The sequence below is a fragment of the Pseudonaja textilis genome, chromosome 14 (genome assembly GCF_049901715.1).
Source record: "Pseudonaja textilis isolate UNSWEBS1 chromosome 14, rPseTex1.2, whole genome shotgun sequence".
In the NCBI taxonomy this organism is placed as follows: domain Eukaryota; kingdom Metazoa; phylum Chordata; class Lepidosauria; order Squamata; family Elapidae; genus Pseudonaja; species Pseudonaja textilis.
The window spans coordinates 5,716,388-5,736,576 of NC_142003.1; the positions used below are offsets into that span (position 1 = coordinate 5,716,388).

Below are 20,189 nucleotides of genomic sequence, written 5' to 3' on the forward strand. Positions count from 1 at the left end.
GCCATGCATTAAAAAATATGTAAGAATAGCTTAATCCTAAACCATAATCGTTACCTTATAGGTGGTGCCTTCAACAATCCAGTAGTGTTTCCTTCGTTGTGGATTCCTGGAACTGATTTTTCAAAATCACCAAGGACTTGAGAGAGAAACTCTGGGGAAAACTCTTACCTTTTATAGCAGCACCCTTTAAGGGTAAGCAAGCTATGTTGGATTGATACTATTGCTGTTCATGACCACACTCCAGAGCCAAAATAGTAGCAAGTGTTTCATCACCCATCTTGAATGTTTTATGGCATTATAATTACATACACCACCTTGGTAAACTGATGTCCTGGATAAGAATAATTATGGGCAATGCAGAAGAACTAAAGTGCTGAAACAAGTAAGGAACATTGGGCTACCATTGTTGCAATGTACTGGTACTGACTGTTACGATAAACGTGGCAATGCTCGACCTTGTAAGAGTGATGGATGGACAATGGAATGTAGCCATGTGATAAGGTGCTGTGTGGAAAAGTACTAGCTGGAGAAACGGAGAAATGAGAGTAATATGGGAGAAACGAAAGTTAAGAGTAACTGGGAGGAGCTAAGAAGTAGGGGCATAAGATACCAGCTATGGCATAGGTGTGCATTAGCATAATTATGTAGAAAGCTTCTTTGTCCTGCTATGACGTATGCATGTAGCCTATAAAAGGAGTACCCACCATTATTAAAGGGTCTTTCATCCCAAGTAAACACTGGTGCCGTGTGTTTATTTATTTACCATGAGAGGCCCAGGGCTCTGAGTTCAGACCCTGTCGTCGCCAGGAAGCAGGCAGTGAAAAGCCACAACTGGTGACCCCGACATGATCCAGCAGGACGAGCCAGCTGCAGCTCAGGGACGCCGTTCGTGTTACGGGTCCCTCCCCAGGAATCTTTGGCAGAGAAGATATCCTCCCATAGCAAAGCTGTCTCTGGCTGCATCCTTACAACGTGGAAAAGCTCACAGCGTGACTTCAGGAAGGAGTGCGCTGCCCTGACTCTCATCTTGCACACTGGAAGAATCAGCTAGCGCGTCGCAGGTATGGGCTCCCCAATTTCGAAGGCTCTGTCCAAGCATGTGGAAGAGCTTCACTTTTTAGTCAGGAAGGCGAACAAATCGCAGAAACTTAGCGGCACAATTATCTATCCTATATCAAAAAAAGCCATCATTAAATTCCTTGTGTTCCTTGAAAAAAATTGCCCCGCTTATCCAGAAGGTGGCACTCTAAGACAATCTATTTGGGAAGAAATAGGAAAATACATCCACGAGCCTCCGCGAGCCCCCCCTGAAATCCCTTACGCCTGGAGAGCTCTTATGAATGCTATTAATATTCTTTATCCTCCCTCTGACTTAATTCCTGACCCAATTCTTGATCAAAATTCGGATCAGCCTCCTCCACCTCCTAAAAATCCCACACCTCCATTCGGAGAAAATCTCCTGTCTTCTCCGGAAAAAACTCCTCCACTTCCTGACCCCCCACTTTCCCCCCCTCCTCCTCGCCCTCCTCCCTACAACCCTTCTCTTGTTTCTGATGTTAACCCTACCCACTCCAGTGATCTTCCTGCTTCCTTGCCTGTTCGTAATACCTTCCAGGAAGCCTTGATTCAAGGGAAAATAGATCCGGAGGATCTCTCTTGTTTTCCCATGGTCCTCCAAGCCCCGGCAGGTGGTGGAAATGCAAATCCTGCACCTCAATATGTCCCTATGGAGTGGGATCTCATGAAAGAACTCAAATCCGCCTCTGCCAAATATGGCCTTAAGTCACCCTATGTTAGAGCCTTGTTAGAAAACATTTCTAACAATCATAATATTCTTTTCTCTGAATGACAAATGATGGCTTCTCTGCTTCTAACGTCTTCTCAACTTGCCGCTTGGCATAATGACTATCGCATAGCTGTTCAATGTGCAGCAGCAGCTGGTCTCCCTCAGGCCGTTACCCTAGAACACCTTCTTTGTCAGGGAGCCGTCCGTACCCCACAGGATGAGATACAGATAGGAGCAGAGGGTTACCCCATCATGAGAAATGCTGCTTTAAATGCCTTTCGCAGGGTCCCTGATCCTTCTCAACCTTCTTTGTCTTTCAACAAAATTCTTCAAGGCCCTTCTGAGCCATACACTACTTTCATTGATCGATTATCAGAAGCGCTCAACCGCCAAATAGACAACCCCCAAGCTCAAGCTGAACTTCTTGCCAAACTGGCTGTTTCTAATGCTAACGCAGACTGTCAGCAAGTTCTGAAACCTCTTCAATCCCTTCCCCATCAGACTATCGCTGACTATATCACAGCCTGTCAAAATGTAGGGACTGAAGCTCATCGTGCATCTGCTCTTGCTTCAGCTTTAACCTCTTCTTTTGCTATGACTGCCCCTCGCTCTGGTAATTGCTACAACTGTGGAAAACCTGGTCATTTTCGCTCCCAGTGCCGCTCACGAGGGGGCGGTGGGGCACCAAAGGGACGAAGCCCCCCCCGCTCCCACTGCAAGACCAAAAACAATCTGCCCTAGGTGCCGCAACGGCTATCATTGGGCCAGTCAATGTCGTTCCAATCCTTCCCCTTTGTCTCAACCCGAACCTTCGGAAAACTGATCTCGGGGCCTGCAGCTAGCCCCACCCCCAAGGCTGCTCCCCCCTCTACACAAACAGCTTTCCCTGTTCTGCTTTCCACTGCTTTCATCTATGAGGATCCAGGATCTGTTTTCTCTCTCCCTTTGACCGTTACGCTCCCCTGCCCGCTTTCACCTCACACGCCTATTTTACTCATCCCAAACTCCTCTTTGATCATGGAAGGGGTGGTCGCTGCCCCCTTTCTTTATGACTCATCTGCTCTTAATTGCCTCTCTCTGGCAGGCGTAGGTGATAGACCTTTTGCAATGCCTGCTAACACTATAGTAGCCACTCTTATTATTCTTCCCTCCTCCACCCCCCCATCCTCTCCTCCCTCCCTGATGGCTATTGACTGCCCTATAGAAGCTTCTAAACCTCTGCTAACAGTGTCTCTTAATGGTCGTCCTTTTACAGGACTGGTGGACACTGGAGCAGATGCCTCGGTTATTTCAAGGACTGAATGGCCCCCACAATGGCCCCTTGAACAATCACCTTCTGTCCACGGCGTTGGTGGAGCTCAAAGTGCTCAGGTCAGTTCTAATTGGCTCACGGCCACTACCCCTGATGCTTCTGCTTCTGCTTTCATCAAACCTTATATCCTTCCCCTTGCTTTCAATCTGTGGGGTCGGGATCTTTTAGGACAGCTTGGAGCTACCTTTCATATTCCGTGAATATCACTATGCCTGCCTCTCTTCCTCTAACTCTTAAGTCCTCTATTCCTGTATGGGTAGATCAATGGCCACTCACTCAAGAAAAACTGCGCGCTCTAAACACTCTGGTCTCTGAACAATTGAGCGCTGGCCACATTGAACCATCTACTAGCCCATACAATACCCCTGTTTTTGTTATAAAAAAGAAATCTGGGAAATGGCGCCTCCTGCAGGATCTCAGGATTTTGAACACGATCATTCAGCCAATGGGTGCTTTGCAATGTGGACTTCCCAACCCAAACCTTATCCCACAGCACTTTGACCTTCTAGTTATTGACCTTAAGGATTGCTTCTTTTCCATCCCTCTTCAACCCCAAGATAGGCTTCTATTTGCTTTCATTGTCCCGGAACTGAATAATTCCAGACCCACCAAAAGGTATCAGTGGAAAGTCCTTCCTCAAGGAATGTTAAATTCTCCCACTATGTGTCAACATTATGTTGACACGGCTCTTCAGCCATATCGCAATCTATATCCCTCCTTTCTTGTGTATCATTACATGGATGATATCTTAGTCGCAGCTGATGGCCCCAAAGGTACAGTAGCGACAACCCTTCCCATTCTCACTAGACTTTTAACTACTGCTGGTCTACACATAGCTCCTGAAAAAATACAATCTCACTATCCTTTTCAATATCTTGGTCACAAACTCCTGTCTTCTGCTGCCACTCCTGCCTTGCCTTCTCTGACTCTCCCTTCCTCTCCGACCCTTGTACAACTTCAACAATATCTGGGCACGCTCAATTGGGCACGGCCTTATCTTTCTATCACTACTGCAACCCTTTCCCCTCTATTCCATGCCCTCACGGGCTTGAAACATCCTTCAGATGTGGTTCATCTTACAAGCCGGCACTTGGAGGCACTAGCCCAAGTCAATAACGCTTTAAAGCGCGTCTGGGTGGATCGCATCATCCCTAACTGTCTGCTCTCCTTGGCTGTCTTGCCCACACCAGCCCTTTTCACAGCCATTCTTTTCCAAATTGATCCCAAGACAAAAAAGCTATACATCATCGAATGGCTTCACCTCCCTCACACTCCTAGAGCAACTGTCACCTCTAGAGCCCTTCAGCTCGCTCTGCTTTGTATCAAGGGACGTCACCGAGCAAAGGCTTTGCTCGCTCACGATCTTCAAGCTATACACATTCCTTTCAAACTCTCTCAATGGGAACCCCTTTTTCAGACGTCAGATGTATTACAGGACGCTCTGGAAAATTGGATTGGTCCCATCTCCTGCCATCTCCCTTCTGACCCCCGCTTGCAGCTAATTAAAATGATACCTATTACCTCTTCCTCTCCAGTAGTTGCTTTTCCATTAACTCAAGCCATCACAGTTTTCACTGATGGCTCTAAAACTCATGGTGCTTGTGTCTGGTATGATCAAGGTAACTGGCACAAGCAACTGACAAAGCCCCAATCATCAGCACAGCAAGCTGAATTAGCTGCTTTTAACTTAGCTTTGAAGACATTTCCTGGACAACCAATCAACATCATAACGGATAGTCTATATGTCTCCCAATTGGTCTTACATATTTTTGAGGCATATCTATCTCCTTCTATACAACCATCATTAATGACACTGTTGCTTCAGCTGCAAATGCTCATTCAATCTAGGACCCATTCTCTATTTGTAGCCCACATACGAAGTCATCAACATCTTCCAGGTTTCCTTTCTGAAGGGAACCAGGTAGCTGATACTGCCTGTAAAGTACTTCCCATCAGTATTAAGATGCCTCAACCTTCCCCTCTATCAGCAGGGGAAAGTCATAGTTATTTTCATCAAAACAAAAAGGCTTTGGTTAAACAATTTGGCATTTCTCTGGAAGAAGCAACGGCAATCATACAACAATGCCCCACTTGCAGTTTGCAAGCAAAAACTTTTCCTCAAGGGATTAATCCCAGGGGCATAGAGGCTTGTGAGACATGGCAAATGGATGTCACTCAATTCTCACCTTTTGCCCCTTGGAAATACCTTCACATGTCTATTGACACCTATTCAGGGTTCATCATGGCCACCCCTCAAAGGGGAGAAACGTCAAAGCACGTTATCAATCATTGTATTCGGACCTTAGTACTGGGACCAAAAAAATCTAAAAACAGATAATGCACCAGCCTATATCAGCTCTCAATTCTCTGAGTTCTGCTATCACTGGTCCATTATCCACAAGTTTGGGATTGCCTACAATAGCCAGGGGCAAGCTATTGTTGAAAGGGCTCACCAAACCTTAAAATTGGCATTACAACGATACATGGGGTCAAATGGCCTTAAGGGCCCCCCTAGCCTCCCAGTATTACAAAATGTGTTAAATGTTTGTCTGTATACGCTTAACTTCCTCAATCTCACTGGCACCCCTCCCCTGTCTGCTGCGTCTCGACACTTTACTAAACCACCTGTTCCCACTTCGAGACCACTTGTCTATTATAGACAGTTACCTGATCCTGCGTGGAAAGGACCTGTCGAATTGATCACCTGGGGTCGAGGCTACGCAGCAGTCCAGCTTCCTGACAGAACTCTCTGGGTTCCTGCAAGGTGTGTCCGCCCATATCACCGCCCACAACCAGTGGAGCCATCATCCGAAAAAGATGACAGCACTCTTCTTCTTCCTGCTTGGCTGTTCGCTTTGCTGGACTGATGGGGCATCCACCAGCCTTAACGCCCACAAACCATACAACATCACATGGGTCATCAAGGACGTATATGGGCAGGTATTGAGTTCAACACGCAACTATGCCAAAATTGACACTTATTTCCCACACTTACAATTTGATTTCGCTGAAATGATCGTGGGCAAAACAGCATATAAAAAGACAGGATTTGAGACTCCACAACCAAGCCCAACCGCAGTGAAAAAACTCCACCTTTATGTCTGCCCAGGTCATGACACCTCTCCAGACCATCAATATACTTGCGGTGGCCTATCGGACTACTTTTGCAAATCCTGGAGCTGTGTATCCACCGGTCACATCTGGTGGAGCCCTCCCTACAAAAATGACTTAATCACCCTTTCCCGTTCAAAGGGGGATAGATCTTGTGCAGGGCCAAAAAAAGTCCGCTGTAACATGGTCACTGTGGAATTCACTGCAAGGGGGAAAGCATCTACATTGTGGGACACTGGAGCAAAGTGGGGGGGAAGAGTGTATGACACCGCAGGGTATGACTCTGGCAACATTTTTTACATACAACGACACGTACACATACCCACCTCTGATCCCGTGGGACCGAATGCCAAGGACATTAAATCTTCCTTTCTACAACCTTTACCAACAACAACAAATCCCCTGCTGCCACTTCTCCGATCTTCCTATAATGTCCTGAATGCCTCCAACACTTTCATATCTAAACATTGTTGGTTATGCTTGTCTCCCACCCCGCCATTTTATGAAGCAGTTGGATCCGCGCAGGCCATAAGAAATGACACCTCGGACTCTCAATGTAGATGGCATGATAGTACCACCATCACTATCACTTCCATAATAGGACAAGGCTGCTGTTTGGGCCACATACCTGAGAATTACTCACAATTCTGTTTAAATGCCACCACGGGAAAGCACCTATGTGACATGTACATACCGGCTCACCGACTCAACCTTAAAAAAGGAGGATGGGCCCAGGTATTTACCACCTCCGGAGGCAATATCAGCAAATGCCTCCAGGGTCAATACTTCATTCCTGGAGATGCCTCAATGTGGGCATGCTCTACGGGACTGACAGCCTGTGTCAGTGGGGATACTTTGATCAAGCAAAAATCATTTTGTATTCAGGTACAATTGCTTCCCAAAATTGATGTATATAACTCAGAAGATTTTGTATCTTTACTAGAACCTAGACCATATAACCTTAGGGCAAAAAGAGAAGTAGTAACTACCTTAACGCTAGCTGTACTGCTGGGGTTGGGGGCTTCTGGAGCGGCCACAGGTATAGCTGGCCTTGTTACTTCTGATCAGCATTTTCGCCATTTAAGCGCCACCATAGATGCAGACTTACGCCGCATTGAACAATCTATAGTTGCTTTGCAGAACTCCCTCACTTCCCTATCTGAAGTTGTTTTACAGAATAGAAGAGGTTTAGATTTGTTGTTCCTCAAGCAGGGTGGGTTATGTGCAGCACTGAAAGAAGAATGTTGTTTTTATGCAGATAGTTCAGGAGTGGTTTTAGATTCTATGAAAGAGTTAGATAAGAGATTAAAAGAAAGGCAAAAAGAACGAGAGGCTCAACACACATGGTATCAGGGTCTGTTCAACTTCTCCCCATGGTTAACCACCTTAGTATCTGCCATTGCTGGTCCTCTTATTCTCCTACTTGTGCTCTGTACTATTGGCCCTTGTATTTTGGGCAAAGTTTCCCAAAAAGTTTTATTTTATATACAATAATTCTATTCCATTTCAACCGTGTGTCGACTAGGTACATATTTCTTGTGCTTACAATTATAATTAATACTTTTCTTACCAATATCACAATAATCACATTTTCTTATAAGTATTATCTAGTATACATTTTTGACAACCTTATTACTATATATATTCATCTAATTCATATTAGTTTTATTTTCTAACCACTGATAAAATAAATCCCATACCATATAATATTCTGTTTCTTCTTTTTCTTTCATTACCAATGTTAGTCTATTCATTTCTGCACATTCAAATATTTTCCTCAATTATTTTATTTTCTGTCGGTATCTTTTCGCTTTTCAAATTCTGAGCAAATACAATTCTAGCTGTTGTTAACACATATATAATTAAATATGGATGTTTTTTGCTGTTACCTTCAGGTACCATTCCTAATAAAAATATTTCAGGTTTCAAGTCTATATGTTGTTTAATCATTTTTTCCAACCTTGTGTGTATTTTTGTCCAATATCTTTTAGGATTTATACAAGACCCCCACATATGGTAGTATGTTCCCGGTGTTTGGTGACACTTCCAGTATTTGACTGATTTATCTTTAAACATCTTAGCTAATTTTGCTGTTGCAAAGTGCCAACTATAAAACATGTTATACAAGTTTTCTTTATATGCTGTCGATATTGTTAGTTTATAGTTTCTATCCCCTAGCTTCTGCCATTTATCTAGTTATATAGTATATCCAAATTTTTTGTCCATGCTATCATTGTTTCTTTAACTTGTTCTTCTTCTAATACCTAAAAAATAACAATATAATCTTTTAATCAGCTTATCTCCCATTCCTGTTAATATTTTATCTAACTCTGTCAACTCCTTATAAATATCTTCAGCTTTAATATCTTTTTCATATCTTGACTGTATTTGCATATATGAATACCAATGAATTCCCAACCTTGTTCATTCAATTCTTGTTTTGTTTTGAACTCACTCTTTTCTATATTCTTTATCAATTCTTTTTTTCTGTTTCTCTGTCATATTTTTTTTACCAATATCTTAGTTTTCCCTTTATTTTTAATCCAGCCATTTTCCCATATTCCTCTATTTTGTTTATTAGCTTGGTCCTGTTCCTAGAGGCTCTTCTAATATAAAAACTAAATCATCTGCAAATGCCTGTAATTTATACTCCTTTTTTCTTATTTCCATCCCTTTTATCTCCTTGTCTTTCCTAATATTTCTATTTAATACTTCTAATGTTAATACAAACCACAATGGTGACACAGCAGTGTCCTTTCTCGATATGTTTTTTTTCCATCAATTCTCCATTAACCATTACCTTTGCATATTGTTTGCAATATATTGTCCTAATCATATTAATAAACCTTTCTCCAAACTCCCTTTCTTCTATTTGTGTCAACATAAATTGCCAGTTCACATTGTCGAAGGCCTTCTGTGCGTATAAAAATATCAATGCCATTTGTTTTTCAGGATGTGCTTCATAGTATTCCAAAATGTTTAAAATTATTCTCATATTGTCCTTTATTTGTCTCCTAGGTAGGAAAAATGGGTACCACTTTGATTGGTTTCACGGGGGACACAAAAAGAGCCCCTGACTGGTTGTCCTATGGGCAATGGTGATGTCACTGACCAATCCTTCTACCATGGAAGTATCGGTAGTAGCAGTACTAAATACCCATTCAAGGCAATGGTTTGTAACCTTCAACTTGACTTTGAGTTGTATTTTGAAAATGACATTTACCCATCCATTGTCTTTCAGCCCATTGATTGGATGATTATGAACCATCATCAAACAATCTGTACAGGACCGTATGATGTGAATTGCACTGCTGATGCATGATGTGTTGGGTTGCCAACAATGCAATTAAAGCAGACATGTTGAAATCTGATGGGGCCACATAACACCTGCATACAATCAAGGGAGCATAAATAGCAATTTATTTTGAAGATGTTTAGGAAATGCCAGGGTAGCATAAGTAGCAATTAATTTGAAGATTGCAGGCCAATCTTCATGGCCAATAATATGACCTACAAGACTGAGGTGACCGGATGAAAACGAGCAAACTCTGTTTCTCGAAAGAGCAGCAACCAACTATTATCTGATATACAGAAATGTAGCACATATAGGCGCTGTGGGTGAAAAACAATCAAGATGGCAGCTGTGATTGTGTGGATAGAATTCCTTTTCCTTTCATATATGGATGGTGCAATGGATGTAGAAAATGGATGTGGCCACAGTTGCTATCTTAGTCATTCCTACATTTGGACATCATCCCTCTTCCCTGGATGCAACTATTAACACAGGCGACCATTTTAGCATGATGAGCTTTTCTTTATCATGATTGTTAAATGAGTAACTTTCCTATACAACAGTGCAAAATGGTGAAGAAGTCAAAATGGTGAAGAAGTCAAACGAGGGGTTAGAATTCAGTGCGGGTTGCTTTTCAAAAGAAGAAGATGACAAGGTTCATGGTTTAAATATTTATGATTTTGGTTTCTTGGGCACAGCTACATCGAAGGGTTGACATTGGGGGACCAATTTTTAAAGTTAGGTTAATCTAACCCTCGGTCAATTGGTGGTGATGGGGAGCTCGGAGGGGAACGAAGTGAAGAAGCAAACATAAAGGGGAAAAAAAGGATTAAATCAAACTTATTTTCCAGGAGAACTCTTCTGTCAAGTTTATTGACACTGAAAGGATCATGACATTTGAAATGTTCTTTCCATCTTTCCAAAAGAAATGTGGTGTTGGAGCAGTTGATTTATTCTTCCTTTTTAATCAAGGAGAAGTATAGTTCTAGGCTGGCACACTGGCAGAATTTCAAAAAAAATCAGGTTTTTTGTTCCTTAGACAGTAACATATACCTCGTTTTTTGAGTTCTGTTTATTCACTGCACCACACAGTGTAACAGCTTAGCCTTAGATGGTACTTTGCAACACACGTTCACACCAATCCCAAAAGTGCTTTTTCAAAAGCCAACTGGACTTTGTTTTTTCCTTGAAGACGTTTTGCTTCTCATCCAAGAAGCTTCTTCAATTCTTCATCCCAAAACTTCAGTTTAGTTTAGTTCTTCTCATCCAAGAAGCTGAAGAAAGAATCTTTTTGGATGAGAAGAACTGGACCAAACTGAAGTGGATGAAGAAGAACTAAGAAGCTTCTTGAACAAAAAGTGAAACAACTTCAAGGAAAAACAAAGACAGTCCAGCTGCCTTTGGGACAACCATGACCTGGATAATGGAGAATCTCCATAGTTGTTTTCATTAATCTTTTTCACTGGACATCTGACGCGGGATGATGGAATCAGCATCATCCAATATTTCCAGGAATGTTGATCTTGATCAGCAATTTAGAGTTTCCATTTGAAGAGATCTCATCTTATATTTTGGTCTCCTTTTTGAGTTTCACAGAAGTGAGCCAGCCCCAAATCCAGAAGACAATGGGAACTGTGGGAAATGAAGTTTTTTCGCCTCCCTCCCCCCAAAAACAGCTTGGGGGGGGGGACAACCTTTTTCACCTTCAAAAAGTGTTCACCCCATAAGCAAAGTTATAAAACGACAGTGAAGTGTGAGCAGCCTGTTCTAATTGCATTTGGCAAAGCTTAAAAGATTGTAAATGGATCCCCAGATTAATAAGAACACCCAGGATCCATCATTCAGGGGGCGGTGAAGAAGGGAAGAGAGGCTGTACCGAGATTGGGGTGGTGTGAGATGCGATTATTTTCCAGATCATATAAAGAACGAGAAAAGTAGAAAGATTTTTTTCAAGTTTCTTTGTTTTCGATCTAGAATTCTCGCGTGAATGGAGGAAGATTTGCCAACTGGGATATTATAGCAGCAGTTTATGACAATAAAAATTAAAATTAAACTCCTTTGCTGGATCTGTGGAAAGAATGACAAGAGAGTAAGATTTTAATTTTAAAAAGACAACCTCTGGTGTAAATCACCCGTAAGATCATTCATCTTGATTCTGTCTGGGCGAGAATAAAGTATAGGTAGTCCTCAACTTACAGCCATGCAAAGTTACAACAGCACTGAAAAAAAAGGGACTTGCTTTTCACACTTATGACCACTGAAACATTCCCACAGTCACATGATCAAAATTCAGATGCTTCCGTTTTCGTGACCTCCTGACAAGCAAAGTCAATGGGGAAGCCAGATTCACTTCACAGCTAGGTGACTAACTTAACACCTCCGGTGATTCACTTAACAATCGTGATAAGGAAGGTCATAAAACAGGGCAACGTCCACTTAACAAATGCCTCTTAGCAACAGAAAATTTGGGGCTCAGCTGTGATCATAAGTCAAGGATTACTTGTGTACATGGCCACGGTTAGTGTTTTTGACAGTTTTCACATATTTGGAGTAGATATCTTTCTGAAAAAAACAGCACAAAAGATCAGCAAGGAAACATATGTACATTCTACCTGGAAGCAATTGTATTAAGGGGGATGGCTCTTCTTCTTTTCTAAAAGCGATCTAGTAAAAAGAAAGATACAAAAACATTGCATTATTATCTATGATTTGCTTTCATCTCCTGCTCATTTTATGCAATAGCAAACACCCTGAGAGGTTTCCCCCCCCCTCTCCAAAATATAATTAAAGGAAAATGGAAACTGTCCCAAAAGAGCAAGCAAGAAACCACCAACCCTTCAAACAAAGAAACAAGGAGAAGGGAAATGGACAAATCCAAATATTAGACCGTCACCTAAATATCTTTGCCTGTGTTAAATATTTCCTGGCTTTGTCTATTTCTTCGACAAGCTTCTTCAAATCGTCTCCTTCAAACAAGGGGAAAACAGGATCCTGGGTAGAAAAAAAACCAACCAACCAAGAATGCAGGTTTTGTTTCGTTTTGTTTAAGTGAAGATCAATAAAATGACAATAAAAATTAAAATCATTAAAGAAAACAAAGGTCAAAAAATATCCCTCTTCCTTGGGAACTTCTGCTAGAAATGTAGGAAGCAAGAAATCTGTCCTGATAATATCTTTCTGGCCGCATATAAACAATCTTTGATTTAACACCTTACTTAATAATAATGACCTTACTTAATACCCTTTGATAGCAACATAAAGCACTTCCAGTCATTATAAAATATCATGTTGTTCCCTGTTGGTCACATGATTACATTTCAGGCCCTAGCAATGCCTGCTACTGGTTGCAGTATCATATACAGTCATCTAGCCGTGGTTTGAAATTCTTCTCTCTTTTTTTGGCCAGTTTTTGATTAAAAAAAAAAACCCTCCCTTCGATTTGGGAGAATGAAATTCGCTATTGCAGCCATGTGATTCAGACTTACGATGTGTGATTCGCTCAATGACTGCCATAAAGACGGTTGTAAGACCAGGTCCAGTTAATGGGGGTGCATCAACTTACGACTGTCATGACTTACAATTGGGAAATGCTGGCCCCGAATGCAGTCATAACTCGAGGCCTGTACAGACTGATAATAATTCAAAGAGGAAAAGGTAAGTCTAATGAAGATGGTATGAAGGATGAATGAGATGGGAGAATAAGAATCGTAGAGAGGCCATCACTGCCAGAAATGAAACTGCTAGACAAATAATAATATAATTTGTACTCCAAAAGTACTTTTCCAAAAGACAAATGGACTTTCTTCGTTTTTCCTTGAAGACATTTCACTTCTCATCCAAGAAGCTTCTTCAGTTCTTCAGAACTGAAGAAGCTTCTCACATGAGAAGCAAAATGTCTTCAAGGAAAAAAAATCAAGGAAAAAAAAGTCCAGTTGCCTTTTGAAAAAGCACTTTTGGGACACCCATGAGCTAGATCATTGAGTATTGTTAGGGATATACCCTAGCAAGATCTGCAGGGCAGTCAGGCAGGCAGGCAAAATATGTGAGATAAGTGTTTTTGTAGCTTACACTCAGTAAACCAGATACACAGTGCCTATTAAATAGTTTTATTCCAGCAAGAGTTAAAGCATAGTCAAAACAGTCCATATATCATTTACTTAGTTCAGTCCGTCCAGGGATTATTCATTTGCAAATTCCGGTGTCGAAAAAGAGAGGTCAGTACACTTACAAATTATCAGTCCGGTGATATATCTCTTCGCAGTAGAGAGATATGAAGAAAAAGCTCCTCTCTTCCTTCTGCAACTCTTCAGTAGGGAAAAACACGCAGCTAACAAACATCAACGTAATCCAATCCAGTAATTGTCAGTAATTGCCAGCAAACGTCAGGGAATCGTCAGGGTCTCGTCAGCAATCAACCAGGTTGTCTTGCTGCCTCTTATGGTGGTTTCACACCACACCCAAAATTACATGCTTTCCATTTAAAGTGACACACACTTAAACTAAACAATCATAGCTTATATATATTATTTTACCCAAACTACGTTAGGTGACCTATGTTATACCTAACATTCTCCCCTTTTGGGTAATATAATAATATATATATCTATTTACAACTTTAACCCATAGTCATCACAACTCTCTTTGTGTTTCACTGCACCTTGGGCTTTCGTGAACTGATCAGCAATATTTTGTTCAGTCATACAATATTCCAATCTTATTAAACCATCTTTTATAGATTGTCTTACATTCAGATATCTAAGATCTGTATGCTTAAATCTCGTTTTTACAGCAATATTTGTAGCCATCTGTATGGCTGCTTGATTGTCCTCATACACTACAATGGAATCATTAACAGTTAATCCCATATCCAACAACAACTGTTTATACAGAATTAAATCAGTACATAATAAAGATAGACATGAAAATTCTGCTTCCATTGTGGACATACTTATGTGTTGCTGTCTAATTGACCTCCAACCAATTAATGCTTTTCCTAGCAGTATAGCCATTCCTGAAGTTGATTTCTTAGTGTTTATATCTGTTGCAAAACTTGCATCAGCATATGCACTTAAAATCAAATCATCTTTTGGCTCCAAATACAATGCATAGTGCATTGTCCTTTTAAGATATCTTAAGATACGTTTTGCCGCTTGCCAGTGTCGTTCAGCGGGTTCAGCGTTGAAACGAGCCAATTGATTAACGCCATAGGCAATATCTGGCCTTGACCAATTACTAATGTACAATAGACTGCCAATTAGCGACTGATAGATAGTTTTATCAAATTTTGAACTCTGAGCATCAGTCCGGCAAAATTCCTGACTCATTGGAGTTTTTGCTGGTTTACAAAGTTCCATCTTATGTGTTTTTAGTAATTGATAAATCTTATCCTCTTGAGATATTTTATAGCCACCGTTGGTTTTATTTATTGTCAATCCTAGATACTGTTTTATCTCTCCTAATTGCTTTAATTTTATCCTCTTACCTAATAATGATATTATTTCAGTAGCTTCATTATTAGTTTTTGTAATTAAAGCAATATCATCTGTAAACAACAATAATAATGACACTATTCCATTTTTCTCTCTTTTAAATAAACATGGATCAGCTAAACCTGCTTTAAACCCTATATTGTTTAACTCCTTAACAATATATTGGTTCCATTCGTAACCAGATTGTTTTAATCCATAGAGACTCTTTTTAAGCTTCCAGCAGTCATTATTAGTTTTATCATCCTTAATCCCTACAGGTTTCTTTAGGTATGTAGTGTGCTGCAATGGTGCATGCAGATAGGCAGTTTCTACATCTAAATGGTTTATGATATAGTTTTTCTTAGCTGCCCACACTAAAGCTGCTCTCAAGGTTGTTGTTTTTAGACTCGGTGCAAACACTTCATCATAATCACATGCAGTTTGATTAAATCCTTGAGCTACCAACCTAGCCTTATGGGTAACAGTCCCATTTGTACCTGTTTTTAATTTAAATATCCATTTGCATCCAATGGACTTTTCACCTGGAGGTAATCTAGCATTCTCATAGACTCCCATCTGTTCTAATGAATTCAGTTCCTTTTGCATTGCTGTATGCCAGTTCTCCTGATCCTTCGCAGGATACAATTTTAGTTCTTCCACAGTGGTTGGAATTTTACTAATCTGGCACACCACACTTGCCTGATACCTATCAGGTGGTCTACTCTCTCTTGTTGACCGTCTAGGTAGTACAGGACTCACAGGTGGACTCTTATCTATCACCTGTTCCTGGTTATCTATTTCTTCTTCACTTATTTCTTCTTTAATTGGTCCTATTTTCTCTTCCTTTAATTCCTCTTTAATTGGACTTTTCTTATTACTAGTATGGTGGCTCGGGCCCCTGTAGGTTTCTATGATTACACTTTTATTCGAATCTTGTTCCAATTTGTGCCATCCTACATGTTCCAGGAATTGAGCACTAGCACTACAATAAATTCTAGTTGTGCCCTCTTCCCAGAACCTGTAAGATCTATGGTTTGATTCGTAACCTATAAAATATAATTTTTTAGCCCTATGCTGTCCCTTATGTCTCAGTTGTGTGGGAATATGCACCCATGCTGGTGCTCCAAATGTGTGCATATAGCTTAAGTCAGGTTTTCTACCATGCCACCGTGTGAATGGTAATTCACCTGTTGTTGAGTTAACAACATTATTCAATATATGATTACCACACATTGTTGCTTCTCCCCACAAATTCTCAGGTAATCCTGAATCTGACAACATAGTACGAGCCATTGCCTGCAGTGTTTGGCCTCGCCTTTCTACAAAGGAATTATGTTGTGGCCTATATGGTGCAGACCTTTTATGTTCTACACCTGCCATCTTCAGTCTATTTTGGAATTTATTATTTATAAATTCCGTACCATTATCAGTTACAAGAGTTACTAGTTTCCTTTTAGTTTTTCTCTCTGCAAACTTCAACCAATTAAAGAAATTCTGATATGTTTCCGTTTTACTCTTCATTAAATAACAGAAACCATATCTAGAATAATGATCCATTATACTTAATATATAACGAGCACCTCCCACACTTGGTTTTTTAGGACCTATAATATCAGCAAATACGACCTCTAGAGGCTCCTTAGTCTTAAATCCATTAATTCTATTTGCTGGTATTACCTTGCTTTTTTCTTGACTGCAAGCATTGCAGTGCAAATACTTACTGCAAGGCTTCAGTTTTATACCTTTAGACAGTTCAACCGTTTGCTTGAGCATTTTAAAATTTATATGCCCTAAACGTCTGTGTAACAAATGTATGCATTCATCATGAGGTTTAACGTTATTATACACTGTGTTAGCCACCTCTAATTGATTATCATTTAACACATACAATTCACCTTTTAAAGTTGCAGTCACTTTTTTACCTTCCTTTTCTATTATGCAGTTTTCTCCCCTAAAGGTAACTACATAACCTAGTTTAATCAAAACTCTAACTGAAAGCAAATTAAACTTAAGTTGTGGTACATATAACATTTTTACATTTTCTTTTATGCAAGAACAATATGCTGTACCTTCAGCTTTTGCTTTCAGTTTCCAACCATTCGCTAATGATATCTGCTGTGAACTCGTGGACATCTTAATAAATCTTTTCTTATCTTTTGTTATGCAGTGCGATGCTCCACTATCTACAACCCAAAAATTATTATTGTTCACAGTTTGGTTGCTATACATGGCTAACTCTAAGCATTTTTTATCCTTTTGATGCCTTTTTGCATTCTGGCTGGCATTTTGGAGTTTTTCTTTCTTGCAGAATCTGGCCAAATGTCCTTTTCTTCCACAATTAAAACATTTTCTAATTGTGTAGGCTGACGAAGATAATTCCTCTTCTTGTGGTTGTTCCCTTCTGAGTTGATCCCTTTCAAGCCTTCTCCTGGCTTCTTCAATTAACCTGCCAGTAATGTCAGTTAATGTGAGGTTATCCTTTGGCAGCACTTCCAATGAAGTTACATAGTCGTTGTAGCTCTCATGTAATGAAGACAAAATTATATAAACCTGATGTAGTTCAGTGAAGATAAGCTCTTTTTCATGCAGCTCCTGAAAAATCCTCTTCATAGTGTTTATATGAGTCAACATGTCTCCATTCTTTTGAAGATGTGTTCTGAACAGCTTCCGTGTAAGATTTATATGAGCTCCTACACTGTCTCGAACATAAATCTTCTTTAAATTCTCCCAGCACTTAGCAGCTGTTTCTTCTCCACGAATATGGACAAGCTGCTGGTCACAGAGTGACAGTCCTATTATACAGAGAGCTTGCTCATTTTTCAGTTTATATTCTTGTATTTTCTGGGCATCATCTTCATCCTCTGGATCCCAAGCATCTACCTCTGGTGGGTTTTGAATTATATTCCACAAACCTTCTCTGCGTAGAAGTAGGCTGCATTTCATAGACCATGAAACATAGTTTGTTCCATCCAGTTAGGATATTAGAGACAAACTTGGTAAATTGACTTGTGCCATCTTTCTCTGGATATTAAACTATAATTAATAAAACACAGCTGTCTGTTTACAGTATTGTGTAACTACACTAACTCTCACTTTATATAAGCCTGTTATATCCTGGTTAGTCTGACTGTGCAGCTGGGCCCATAACCAGTGTTAGGGATATACCCTAGCAAGATCTGCAGGGCAGTCAGGCAGGCAGGCAAAATATGTGAGATAAGTGTTTTTGTAGCTTACACTCAGTAAACCAGATACACAGTGCCTATTAAATAGTTTTATTCCAGCAAGAGTTAAAGCATAGTCAAAACAGTCCATATATCATTTACTTAGTTCAGTCCGTCCAGGGATTATTCATTTGCAAATTCCGGTGTCGAAAAAGAGAGGTCAGTACACTTACAAATTATCAGTCCGGTGATATATCTCTTCGCAGTAGAGAGATATGAAGAAAAAACTCCTCTGTTCCTTCTGCAACTCTTCAGTAGGGAAAAACACGCAGCTAACAAACATCAACGTAATCCAATCCAGTAATTGTCAGTAATTGCCAGCAAACGTCAGGGAATCGTCAGGATCTCGTCAGCAATCAACCAGGTTGTCTTGCTGCCTCTTATGGTGGTTTCACACCACACCCAAAATTACATGCTTTCCATTTAAAGTGACACACACTTAAACTAAACAATCATAGCTTATATATATTATTTTACCCAAACTACGTTAGGTGACCTATGTTATACCTAACAAGTATCTCCATAAACAATATAATCTGTAGTGGTTTTAATGTTTGTGAGCCACCCAGAGTCATCTCTGGATAAGATGGGAGGCAAATTAATTTAATAAATAAATCGAATGAATGAATGAATGAAAATGGTTGAAACAACAAGGGTCTGTTAAGACTTTGTGCTGTCCAAGGTCTTGACTAACTTCTAATGCAGGGGTTTTCAAACTTGGCAAGTTTAAGACTTGTGGACTTCAACTCCCAGAATTCCTGAGCTAACATGACTGGAGGAGGAATTCTGGGAGTTGAAGTCCACAAGTCTTAAAGCTGTGAAGTTTGAAGACCCCTGTTCTAATGCAACGTTTTTCAATCTTGACAACTTGAAGTTGTGTGGATTTCAACTTCCAGAATTTCCCAACCAGCAGATCACCAAGATTGAGAAAAACACTGATTGACAGTAAGTAGTTCTAATCATAATCCTATCTTGTGAGTGTTGCACAGTGGATTGCAGCGACTTCATTGTAAAATTATTGGGAAAGAAGATTAGCTCACAGATTCTGAGTTGGGTCAATGAGCGGTACCTCTTCATCTTTAAAGCCTTGCGAAAGCAGTTGGTGTGCGGCCAACTGTCCATCCACATCTCCATGGCAACGATGGTAGCGTCCACCGGTCTGGAAGGCGAGTTTCTTGAGAAAGTCATTGGCCACTCTATTGAAGGCAAAAAGGAGAAGGTTCCAATCGGGGATCGTTGGAGTTCAACCCTCAACGTTAAGTTCCAAGGGTCAGGAAGACTCAGAGAAGTTGGCCACTTGCTAAATTGGCCGTGCTGCAGAACCCTTTTTAAAAAATTTATATTGGCCCAGGGTTCAATTTGAAAAATCACTTTGGGAAGCCAAGCGAGAGTTACCTGTCTGTGCAATTGAAAGAAATGGTGTGGATGCTAACGGCGTGAATCTTCGTAAGTGCTTCGATTTCTTTGAGAATTAAGTTGCAACTGGTGTCAGGTTTTCCATCGGTCAAAATGTACAGGGCTTGTACATTTTCTAGACTAAGCGCTCTCTGAAAATGACAACAAACATACCTTGAATGAAACCAGAGATTAGACACTACAATCATCATCTTTTAATGACCGCATAATCCCTTGCGGGGTGGAATCTGGGCAACTGAATGTGGCTAGCAGAATGTTTACTGACCGGATGCCCTTCCTGTTGTCAATGCGGAGTTTTGTTCAACAGATAGATTCTCATTGCGCCCAGAGAGAGAAATACCTACCTAGGACCAAACTCACAGCCTCCTAATTGTGAGGCAAGAGCTCTGTCTCTAGGCCACCACACCACTCCAGCTTTGACATTACAACACTGTGATTGAAATGTTTAGTTCACTCACTGGGTCATTTGAGGAGAAACGCCTTGTTGAATGAATTAAATAAGATTTTCTCTGCGTGACCAACAGATAATCCTCCAGTTATGACAGTGATGGTGAACCTATGGCAGAGCCATGTGTGCAGGCAC

At 40.6% G+C, this 20,189-nt stretch overlaps 1 protein-coding gene across 1 annotated transcript in view; it reads right to left on the minus strand.

Annotated features, from left to right (window-relative positions):
• Positions 1-10,113: 10,113 nt before the first annotated feature.
• VWA3A (von Willebrand factor A domain containing 3A) overlaps positions 10,114-20,189 on the minus strand; it is a 47,837-nt gene continuing 37,761 nt past the window's right edge. The window contains exons 29-33 of the mRNA XM_087912716.1: positions 19,586-19,737; positions 19,260-19,386; positions 12,395-12,492; positions 12,114-12,165; positions 10,114-11,568 (exon numbers count right to left, since the gene is read on the minus strand). Coding sequence (XP_087768842.1) covers positions 12,129-12,165; positions 12,395-12,492; positions 19,260-19,386; positions 19,586-19,737 — 414 coding nt within the window. The 3' untranslated portion in view covers positions 10,114-11,568; positions 12,114-12,128. The remainder of the gene's footprint in view (positions 11,569-12,113; positions 12,166-12,394; positions 12,493-19,259; positions 19,387-19,585; positions 19,738-20,189) is intronic.